At 44.4% G+C, this 12,066-nt stretch overlaps 1 protein-coding gene across 1 annotated transcript in view; it reads left to right on the forward strand.

Moving 5' to 3' along the window:
* Positions 1-12,066, forward strand: part of LOC144594652 (serine/threonine-protein kinase/endoribonuclease IRE1-like) — a 66,867-nt gene that overhangs the window by 14,337 nt on the left and 40,464 nt on the right. The window contains exon 2 of the mRNA XM_078401449.1: positions 5,452-5,569. Within this exon, the coding sequence (XP_078257575.1) occupies positions 5,452-5,569 (118 nt within the window). The remainder of the gene's footprint in view (positions 1-5,451; positions 5,570-12,066) is intronic.

The raw sequence follows: 12,066 nt of genomic DNA on the forward strand, positions 1-12,066 counted from the left end.
GCTGAATTGTGCAGTTTACAATGTCACCTATCCATGTTCTCCAGGGATACTGCCTGACCCGCTGAGTTACTCCAGCACTCTGTGAAACGTCACCTATCCATGTTCTCCAGGGATACTGCCTGACCCGCTGAGTTACTCCAGCACTCTGTGAAACGTTACCTATCCATGTTCTCCAGGGATACTGCCTGACCTGCTGAGTTACTCCAGCACTTTGCGTCTATCAAAGTTCCGCACTATGTTACTCTGAAGCCAGGTCTTTTTCTTTAGTATATTGTCTCCTGCATTTCATATAATCATTGTTTAATACATATAGTCAGTCTATTTGCCTGTTAGTCTGAATAATTCTCCTGTCATCGGGTGGGATGGGAGACATTGCATTACATTTGTGAATGCTTAATTAAATGTACTGCCAAAAGAAACACTTTGAGTAAGCAACAAAAGATTGCACGACAGCTCCAAATTTCACCTCCAATTAAATGTTCAATTCCGTTAAGCAGGTTAAACTACATTACTGCTTCCGTTCTTTTGTGAGTCTATCTTTGGGCCAATATGTAAAGTAAATGGTTTGTTTTGCCCCACGGATGTTGAATTTGCATTATTAAAACTGTACAATCTTTAGCCTATAATAGGCGTCTAGTAAATGTCTCATGCTAATTTGTGTAGGAAAGAACTGCAGATGCTGGTTTAAATCGAAGATAGACACAAAATGCTGGAGTAACTCAGAGTAACAGGCAGCATCTCTGGAGAGAAGGAATGGGTGAGGTTTCGGGTCGAGGCCCTTCTCATGCTAATTTGTTTAGCAACTGGGAGATCCAGCAGCCGTTGGCGGACCAGGTGCAAGTGTTTGGCAAAATGGTCGCCAAGTCTGCGCTTGGTCTCGCTAATGTAAAGGAGGCCACATCGGAAACACCGAATGCGGGTGACGAGATTAGAGGAGATGCATGTGAACCTCTGTCTCACCTGCTGAGGTCTTTGAATGGATGCGAGGGGGAAGGTGAAGGGACAGGTGTCACATCTCCTGCGGTTGCATGGGAGAGTATCTGGGGACGGGGTGGTTTGGGTGGGAAGGGACAAATGAACCACGGAGTTGCAGAGGGAATGGTCTCTGCAGAAAACCAGCACAAACGTGCTGTCCGTGGCCTCCAGCAACCGGCTCTCCGTGCGCCGTGCCCTACTTCCCGGCAGATCACGGAGCTATAGGGCACTTTCTGACAGCGTTGGAGGCGAGTTCATGTTCCCAGCTGCGACTTTCCCCTTCACCTTCCATTCATCATCTCAGAAGGCTGGCTGTTTATAGTTGGGTATAATTACAATGGGGAAATGAAATGCATAGCCTTGTGTAATGACTGGTAAATTCCAAATACCCGCAATCTAAGCTGAGAAACCTACTTTACACCTGTGAGAAAGGGACCAGCTGCACATATAGACTCCTTATCCTGAGCTGTTACTGCTGCTACAAGTGCTGTATCGTTTGCCATTTATTCTCATAAAACTTATAACTAACTTTCCAACTTTCAATATTTTCACCTTATTTTACCTTAAAGAACTCAAATTTGCGTGCCTGATGTATCTTATTGGATGAGATATATTAGTATTTAAAAGACTATTCATATTTTTGCAGGTGTTTAGGTTAAAAGTACCTGAATGTCAGTGGTTCAAAGGTGCTTTATTTATCACATATGCAACTACACAGTGAAATTCAATGTGCACGTACAGATGCTCCCCGACTTACGATATTTTGACTTGGCGATGCTGCAAACGGCAGCGAGCCGCAGCTCGTTTACGGCCACATGATCGCGTGCATTAAATGAACTTCGACTTGCGATGTTTTCGGTTTCCGATGGGTTTCTCGGAACGTAACCCCATGGTAAGTTGAGGAACACGTGTGTTACGCTTCCTGGCACCACCATTTTTGTGGCATTCATCAAAGTCTTCAGCCCTGTCGGACCGTGCGCACCATGTTCTGGAGCAGTTCCCGGGTACCGACGGAGAGAGGGCACATTTATCCAGTGTTTTCCAAAGTTGAAACTGGGTGTGAGTTAAGACTGGAACATAATTTGGTGGGCAATACACCTTAGCTGAAAACTAAGGAATAAACTTGTCCATTTTAATTTCATATTCTAAGCATCCATTGCACTTGCTTTTGATTTACTTTTCTGTTTACAAACTTCATTTTAATTTTTTAGTTTGACCTGTCTCGATGTCTGTCAAAAAACTGCAGCGACAGTGTGGGCTGGATCCACTTTTGTTTACTAGTTGACTGAGATCTGAATTGTTGTTGGGTGCTGTTGCTCATGTCTAGACCGTTCACATGCCTGGTGAAGTTTACTTCTCACTGTGCCAAACGTTAGCATGCAGAAAGTCCTTCCAAGTGTTGGTCAAATTCCAAGGCACTGTAGGTTAATTGTTCCTTTGTAAATTGCCGCCAGCATGTAGGGTGTGGTGAGAAAGTGAGAGAACACACAACTGGTGTGAACAGGTGCCCAATGGTCAGCGTGGAATCAGTGGGTCGAAGGGGCTAGTTCCTTTGCTGTACCCCAAAGCAATGCCAAAGTAATATTTGGGTGATTGAAAAGTGGTATGGTAGTAACTGTTCTACGTGCTATGTTCTAATAATATTAAAATAAATCATAACTCAAGCCTAACATGTATAAAATCATGATAGGAATAGATTGGGTAGATGCACAGTCTTTTGCCCAGAGTAGGTGAATCGAGGACCAGAGAACATAGGTTTATGGTGCAGGGGAAAAGATTTAATAGGAATCAGAGGGGTGACTTTTTCACACAAAGGGCAGTGGGGGTTTAGAACAAACTGCCAGAAGAGGTAGTTGAGGCAGGGACTATCCCAACATTTAAGAAACAATTAGACAGGTACATGGATAGGACAGGTTTGGAGGGATATGGACCAAGCGCCGGCAGGTGGGACTAGTGTATCTGGGACATGTGGGCCGGTGGGGGCAAGTTGGGCCAAAGGTCCTGTTTCCACACTGTATCATTCTGACTCTAATCAGCGGGTCAGGCAGCATCTGTGGAGAACATGTACTGATGACATTTCAGGTCAGGACCCTTCAGACTGATTGTGGTGGGTGGGGGAGCAAAGCCTGGTGAATGACAGGTACATACAGGTGAGGGGGGTGATAGCCAGATGGTTGGAAAAAAACGGAGATGAAAAGACAAAAAGTGTGGGATATGGATAGAAGATGCGGGTATAGTGTAGCCAGAGGAAAGTATCTAGATACCGGGGAAGGGGGAAGGGGAGAAATGGGTGCAAGTCCAGGTGGGGCACAGGGCAGAGAGAGGGGGAAAAAAGGGAGGGGAGTGGTTGTGGGTTACTTACCTGAAATTGGAGAATTATTTGTTCATATCGTTAGGTTGTAAACTATCCAGGTGGAATATGAGGTGCTATTCCTTTTGTGAGTGGCTTTACTCTGCCAGTTGAGGAGGCCTAGGACAGAATGGTTGGTGTGGAAAAGAGAAGGGGACTTTAAATGGTTAGCAACTGGGAGAGGTTATTTCAAAGGATATGGTTCTTACAATGGAGATGAACATATAACCTGAGCATAGCTGATAAATGCAGTTATTTGCAGATTAGTCTTTTGAGGTTAAATGAGCGTAACTAAGGACGCCGCATCATGAAATGTAATTCACCGTGAAAGAAATGACTGTTTTTTAAAGTGGGTGTGATTCTCAGGCTGGTCTCATTAAACAAAGACGTGTTGGACTCTGTGTCATTAAAGTGCACTTAACTACCATTGTAGCATTTTGCTCTTAAGTGAGAATGTGCTCAGCTAAATTATAATATGTGGTTATTAGTCTTTACCTTTGTATTTGCATAACTTAGCCGGTGCCTAGAAACCTAATCAAGCATCAATAAACTCTACGAATATTTTCAGGCATTACCTTGGGTTCTATCTCCTTCCCCACTAACCTTTCAACCTAAAAAAACCCCAAAGTGCTGGAGTAACTCAGCGGGTAGGAAGCATCTCTGTAGGACGTGGACTGATGACATTTCAGAAAGGTCTCAAGGATCCCGGCTCAACGTCACCTATCCATGTTCTCCAGAGATGCTGCCTGACCCGCTGAGTTACTCCAGCACTCTGTGAAACGTCACCTATCCATGTTCCCTAGAGATGCTACCTGACCAGCTGAGTTACTCTAGCATTTTGTTTTTTAGGTAAACTCTCTCTATACAAACTCTATACAAGCAACTAGGCTTGTATACACTGGAATTTAGAAGGATGAGAGGGGATCTTATCGAAACGTATAAGATTATTAAGGGGTTGGACACGTTAGAGGTAGGAAACATGTTCCCAATGTTGGGGGAGTCCAGAACAAGGGGCCACAGTTTAAGAGTAAGGGGTAGGCCATTTAGAACGGAGATGAGGAAAAACTTTTTTAGTCAGAGTTGTGAATCTGTGGAATTCTCTGCCTCAGAAGGCAGTGGAGGCCAATTCTCTGAATGCATTCAAGAGAGAGCTAGATAGAGCTCTTAAGGATAGCGGAGTCAGGGGGTATGGGGAGAAGGCAGGAATGGGGTACTGATTGAGAATGATCAGCCATGATCACATTGAATGGCGGTGCTGGCTCGAAGGGCCGAATGGCCTATTCCTGCACCTATTGTCTATTATTGTCTTTTGTGTTGGTTTATTTTCACCCAAATGTTTAGACTGTAATGGTGTATCCTTATTGTTTTGATGTGGTTATGCTTTATTCTTAATTGTTAACTGTATGTTTGTGTTGTCATTTGTGAGCGGAGCACCAAGGCACATTCCTTGTATATGCATACTTGGCCAATAAACTTATTCATTCATTCATTTGGTGTTCGTTGTGTCTAACCTTTTCAACCTGAAGGCTGGATTTGGAGGCTACTCTCAAATCTCTGTTTACATTGTTACGAAATCTTCTTAAGGATCCATGGAAATTAGAGTCTCATAGAAGGGCTGCTTGTGACTCAAACTGGAGCTCTTCCTTGGTGGTACATTTACAGCTGAAACTGAATATTAGAATTTATAACAACCAGGGTATATCTATATTCTACATTCACCTCCATATTTATAACCATATTCTCAGATACAACCTTCTCACGTCTACCAGTTTTATAAATAATAAAATAGTATATCATATCATATCATATATATACAGCCGGAAACAGGCCTTTTCGGCCCTCCAAGTCCGTGCCGCCCAGTGATCCCCGTACATTAACACTATCCTACACCCACTAGGGACAATTTTTTTTAAAACATTTACCCAGCCAATTAACCTACATACCTGTACGTCTTTGGAGTGTGGTAATCATGCTTTCTCATGAGGGACTAGTTGGTCCCATCTTGGTTGAGTTGCAACTCTGAAGGAACAGAACGGTAATCTCGTTGATCCTTTGGGATAGTGGAGTAGACTGAATTTTACAACTACCCTGGATGTGCTTCTTATTTTGATGTTTGTATCTTGCAGTGCTGTGGAAGTTCAGGCACGGTGCTGCCCGAGACACTACTATTTATATCAACTCTGGATGGAAGCTTGCACGCTGTTAGCAAACAAACAGGCTCAATCAAATGGACCCTGAAAGAAGGCAAGTATATCTTGTACATCGGCGATCATTTCCCTCGGTCTGCCAAGGCCTACTGGATCTCCCGGTTGCTAACCATTTTAGCTCCCGTTCCCAAACTGGCCTTTCTGTCCTGGGCCTCATCCATTGCCAGAGTGAGGCCACCACACAAACTGGAGGAACAACACCTCATATTCCACTTTGGTAGCTTACAACCCATGAACATTGAGTACTCCAATTTTAAATCATCTCTAGCAACCCCTCCCCTCTCTCTTCCTCCCTCCTCCCTTGTCTCCCACCTAGACTGGTATCCATTTCCCCAACCGCTCTTCCTATATTTTCCCCCCACCCCACACACATTCAGTCTCAAGTAGGGTCCCGACCCGAAACGTCACCTATCCACATTCAGCAGAGATGCCGCCTGAACTGTGGAGTTAATCCAGCACTTTGTGTCCTTTCAAGTAGCTCTTTCATCCTGGCAATACAATTGGAAGATGTAATTTTCTCCCCTGGTTGTCTAGCAGTTTGAATTTGCATTTTTCATGGTCCAACCACAGTTGAGTAGGGGAATTAAGTTTATGCAAACATTGATACTCCGACCAAACCTGTTCTAGAACGGGGCATGCTGGCACTGTTTGTGTAAATGGCGGTGTCATTATAAATGAATGCTTTGTTCTGCTGGGCGCTTGATTGTGGATCCAAGCTGGGTTGCGATTCATATAATCAAAGGCCCAAAGTCCTATTTCCATGTCCTGGTGGCACTCATTGTACCCTGGGTTGTAAATATTTTGTGTGGAGCGTTGCTTCATGGCTGTCCTCGGTTACAGCGACATGCCTCTTCATTTGGGTTAAAACATAAATGGGTATTGACACACAGTCAGAATAATTATCACTGAGATAATCTTTAGAAATTAAAATTTGAAATTGAAAAAGAAAATACATCACTTTTAATATCTCCTATCAATTGGCTGTGAATAACCAAATTCCAAAATATTCTAATATATTTTCCGTTAGATCTCAGTTTGCATATCTGATAGAAGCATGGATAAACAAAAGGAACTACAGATGCTGTAATCTTGCCGAGAGCACACAATGCTAGAAGGATGAGAGGAGATCTTATCGAAACGTATAAGATTATTAAGGGGTTGGACACGTTAGAGGCAGGAAACATGTTCCCAATGTTGGGGGAGTCCAGAACAAGGGGCCACAGTTTAAGAATAAGGGGTAGGCCATTTAGAACTGAGATGAGGAAAAACTTTTTCAGGCAGAGAGTTGTGAATCTGTGGAATGCTCTGCCTCAGAAGGCAGTGGAGGCCAATTCTCTGAATGCATTTAAGAGAGAGCTAGATAGAGCTCTTAAGGATAGCGGAGTCAGGGGGTATGGGGAGAAGGCAGGAACGGGGTACTGATTGAGAATGATCAGCCATGATCACATTGAATGGCGGTGCTGGCTCGATGGACCGAATGGCCTCCTCCTACACCTATTGTCTATTGTCTATAACTCAGCCGATCAGGCAGCATCTGTGGAGGACAAGGATAGGGAATGTTTTGAGCCAAGGCCCTTCTTTCAGACTGCTTTTCGAAGAGGGGTCCCGACCTGAAACGTTACCTATCCATGTCCTCCAGAGATGCTGCTTGCCCCGCTGAGTTACTCCTGCACTTTGTGTTCCAGGCACATGTATGTGCAGGGAATGGAGGGATATGGATCATGTGAAGGCAGAGGAGATGAATGTAACTTGGCATCATGTTCGGCAAGGACATTGTGGGCAGAAGGGTTTGTTCCGGTGCTGTATTGTTCGATGTACATGACAACATTTAGCTGTATTTTCCTCCTCTTCCTGTGCCAACCCCAACAGCACCATTTACAAGCTGGAAAAGTGGGTAAAATGCAATCTAGTGCGGGTTATAAACTGACCTGGTCAGCATGTAGTCTGGTACAAACTGACCGGGAGACTCATCAGTAACAAAGTAATGCCGCTTGTTTGCTCGCCACTCACAGATATTGGCACTCCGCCAATGTACATTTTGTATGTTTGTGCAGGTTTTCTAGCTGATAATGTATGAACTTTATAGAGCAGGATATTCTGGAAACTGGCAGTCACAAGTTAATTTCACATAAAATCGTGTTTATCAAAAAACTGACCTTCAGCTGGCTTGCCCACAACCAACATCTATTTAAAGATGCAATAACATTCCAGTTTAAACATTTTGAATTTTCTGTAACAATGCATTTAAACTTCAGCTATTTGTGGAAACTTTTGACTTTCCCCATGTCCATTACTAAAGTTATTGATTGTTTTCCCTTACAATTACTATTTTATGGGCGCCAGCTGTTCCCTTTCCCTTGTGGCCCAATTTCACAATATTGATAATGGGCAAGATCTTGGTTGTCCTCTCCTCCACAGACAGCAGGCTGTTAGGTTGCATCACATCTTGGTTTGGGAACAGCTCCACCCAAGGCCACAGGAAATTGCAGAGTTGTAGATGTAGCCCAATCCATCTCACAGACCTACCATCAACTCATCGACTCATCTACACCACGCTGCCTCAGGATAGCAGCCACAGAGTTGTCCCAACCCGGTCATTCTTTCAGAAGATATAGAAGCTTGAAAGCGCACCAACAAACTCGGGAACAGCTTCTTCCCGTCTGTTATCAATCTTCTGAACAGTCCTTCCATAAGTTAGGATACAGTCCGATTCATCTTCTACCCCATTGTGGACATCGGTGTGTGTCTTTGGGACGCTCCCTCTGCTCTACCTATTGTATTTGAGTTTGGTTTGATTGTTTTTATGTATAGTATTATCTGATTTGATTGAATAGCATGCAAATCAAAGCTTTTCACTGTACCTCAGTACACATGACAATAATAAACTTGAACGTAAATGTCCCAGGGATGAATTAAAGAGTTCCACTTCATCAATGTGAGGATAACAAACACGATGATCGATGTCCTTCACCTGGAATTAGCTATTGAACCATCCAACTAAAACTAAAGCAGCAAGAACTGGAAGCATGGCTGAACCTGAGACAGAAAGACCCATTTCCATGCCGTATGACTCTTTCAATTTCCTTGGATCCAGTTTTCCCACCACCCTTGCTTGTGAACAGGAATGAAATGAAATTGAAGAGGAATCGTAGCCCTATTTTCACATAGACATTTTGATATCTTCACATATGCAAACCTGAGATTGGGTAATTTATAATGGTCCAGAACTGGCTATCAGTTTAACTTAAGCCACGACATTTACACCATATCACAGCAGACTCTTCAGAGTTTATCTTGAAGGAAATTTTCCAACTGAGACCTCTGGTTCTGAAAGATGCAATAATATTTGACTTTAGATAAAGAAATACTTATATGGGTTTGGTAGATTTGGAAAATATTAAACTTTGTGGCCTTGAGTCATTGATATGTTCATGAAGTTAAAAGGAGAAATCAGTGTTGATGCTTTAGTGTCTGGTCTGTGTGCTACTTCATAAACCGCAGATTGAAGTGTTCATTCAGTGTGGTCAGACAAGAGTCTCCACCTGCTTCTTTTGTTATTTCCTTGCCAAGTTTGTAGAAACTTTCTCAAATCCACTTTCAGGTAGCACAATGTGTAGGAAAGAACTGCAGATGCTGGTTTAAATCGAAGATAGACACAAAATGCTGGAGTAACTTAGCGGTCTGAAGAAGGATCTCGACCCAAAATGTCACCCATTCCTTTTCTCCAAAGATGCTGCCTGTCCCGCTGATTTACTCCAGCAATTTGTGTCTATCTTCAAGTAGCACAAGACCATTGTACTATATATATTATATCACTATAAACTCTCATCTTGTATATATATTCGTATATTTGATTGTATACCAATTTGTTTCCGAAATACAGCCAAAACTGTACACGGTAGCGCAACAGTTTTATGCCCACTCTACTCAACATTCCCCTGTGGTCTCCATTGATCAAGTTTTTGTTACATTTTAAAAGCAATTAACTTAAACTTTAATAAATGTGCGCGCCTTCCCCCCCCCCCCCCCCCCCGTGAGGACCAGCGCCCGTCCCGGCGTGCCGCACGCCGGATCTTCCTCCCGTGGTGCAGCGCGGCAGCAGAGGGTCAAAGAAGATGGCCGTCGCCGTTGAGCTGCCGCTGCATGAGAGGTTTGCACCCAACGGGTCCACGGCTCGCTCTGGCTGGCCTGCTGGCTGCCCGGGGCCGGGGTGAGTGGCTCCCTCTCCCCTTTCCTCTCCCCCTCGCCCGGCAACGGGTCCACAGATCGTAAGTTGGGGAGGTTTGCCGGGCCTGCAGGAGAGGTTTGCACAGAGGGTTGTCACGTTGGCAAGAGAGGTTTGCACCCAATGGGGGCTGCCTGGCCCACAGGAGAGGTTTGCACAGAGGGTTGTCGTGCCTGCAGGAGAGGTTTCGACAGAGGGTTGCCGGGCCCAAAGGAGAGGTTTGCACAGAGGGTTGCCACGTCCGCAGGGGAGGGTTGCACAGAGGGTTGCCGGGCCTGCAGGAGAGGTTTGTACGGAGGGTTGCCGGGCCTGCAGGAGAGGGTTGCACAGAGGGTTGTCGGGCCCACAGGAGAGGTTTGGACAGAGGGTTGCCGGGCCTGCAGGAGAGGGTTGCACAGAGGGTTGCCGGGCCTGCAGGAGAGGTTTGTACGAAGGGTTGCCGGGCCTGCAGGAGAGGTTTGTACGGAGGTTGCCGGGCCTGCAGGAGAGGTTTGCACAGAGGGTTGCCGGGCCTGCAGGAGAGGTTTACACAGAGGGTTGCCACGTCCGCAGGAGAGGGTTGCACAGAGGGTTGCCGGGCCCACAGGAGAGGTTTGGACAGAGGGTTGCTGGGCCCACAGGAGAGGTTTGGACCCAATGGGTCCACGTCCGGCTAGTTTTTTTATAAGATTGTTCATTTATTTTGTGTGTGGTAGGGGAAGTGGGGCCAATTCAGAGCTGTTTTTGAGGGTTTTTTCATGTTTCCTATAATCTGGAGATGTTGGGATTATTTTCCCCTTTTGTGAATTATTTTTGCTCATTTCCCTTAGGAACAATACTTGTTGGTTTTACCTTTCCATGCACACGTACAGTTATAATTACGTCTTCCCAGTCCCAGCAGGTAAATTCCACCATCTGACCACTTAAAGCAATAATTTATCATTAAGGGCTGTTATTTTCTGCTTTAGAAAAATACTCTTGACTCCTTCCTCCACCCTAATCCCTGAATAATTATCTTACTATTATGTGTCCTGATTACCAGCCTTCCTGTTTTTCCCTACCCTTTGACAATGTTCATTCCTGTGCATGTCTTGAAATATTATCTTAATGATTTGCATTGCAAAGGGATATGTCAAGTCTTTTTTACATAAATGAATCGCCCTGCCCCTGCTGCCATTCTTATCGGTCTCTCTGAATTTTCTCCATACTGTATAAAATGTCAAGCTTACAATACCACAATTTAGCAAAAAATATTTTTGTACTTTGTGTTTAATATTAGGCATGGTGTGTGTGTGTGTTTTTAAACATGTCACCCTGCCTCCTGTAAAGATGTAACCCTCATCTATCTATACAATTCAGGGTGATAATCGTTGCTGTTTTTCAATCAAAATGCTGTCTGTCACGCTCTTTGGTCTAGAATTTAGACTTCTCCCTCTTGCCAGCGTTTTTTTTGCAGTTGTTGTCACATTGATGGGCATCACCAGTGTGTACATATCGGAGTGGTGCACAGATTTTAATGAGGTCACCTTGATTAAAGGCACAAGGGGCCACAGTTTAAGAATAAGGGGTAGGCCATTTAGAACGGAGATGAGGAAGAACTTTTTCAGTCAGAGTGGTGAAGGTGTGGAATTCTCTGCCTCAGAAGGCAGTGGAGGCCAGTTCGTTGGATGCTTTCAAGAGAGAGCTGGATAGAGCTCTTAAGGATAGCAGAGTGAGGGGGTATGGGGAGAAGGCAGGAACGGGGTACTGATTGAGAGTGATCAGCCATGATCGCATTGAATGGCGGTGCTGGCTCGAAGGGCTGAATGGCCTACTCCTGCACCTATTGTCTATTGTCTATTGTCTATTGACCTCTTGGATTGAACTTCACAAAGAACTGAACATAGAACCGTGCAGCACCAACCGGCCTTTTGACCCACGGCGTCTGTGCCTTACGTGATGCCAAGTCTTATTTGCCAGCACGCAATCCCTGCATGTCCATGTACCATCTTTTTAATGCATATTTGATGGTCCCAATCTCGTTGTACCCCTGTACAATGACAATAAAGATATATTGTATTGTGTTGTTGTATCAGAGATTGCATTCATTGGGAAGGGTCTTCTAATTTGTCCACCCATAATACTCGTTCACAGCTATTGGGAAGATGAAGATACATTTCCTACGTTTTTAAAGTCTGTTTTATTAGCACTTGAGTCCAATTACAGATGGGGCCTTAGATACTGGTGCTGCTTCTTCAGTAAACTAATGTTCACGACAGAGAGCATACTGAGAGTAGAGCAGAAATCCACCTCTCTTACTGTAGTAACGTTGACATCTGTGTTGGCCAAAT

This window comes from Rhinoraja longicauda, chromosome 6, assembly GCF_053455715.1.
Source record: "Rhinoraja longicauda isolate Sanriku21f chromosome 6, sRhiLon1.1, whole genome shotgun sequence".
Lineage (NCBI taxonomy): Eukaryota > Metazoa > Chordata > Chondrichthyes > Rajiformes > Arhynchobatidae > Rhinoraja > Rhinoraja longicauda.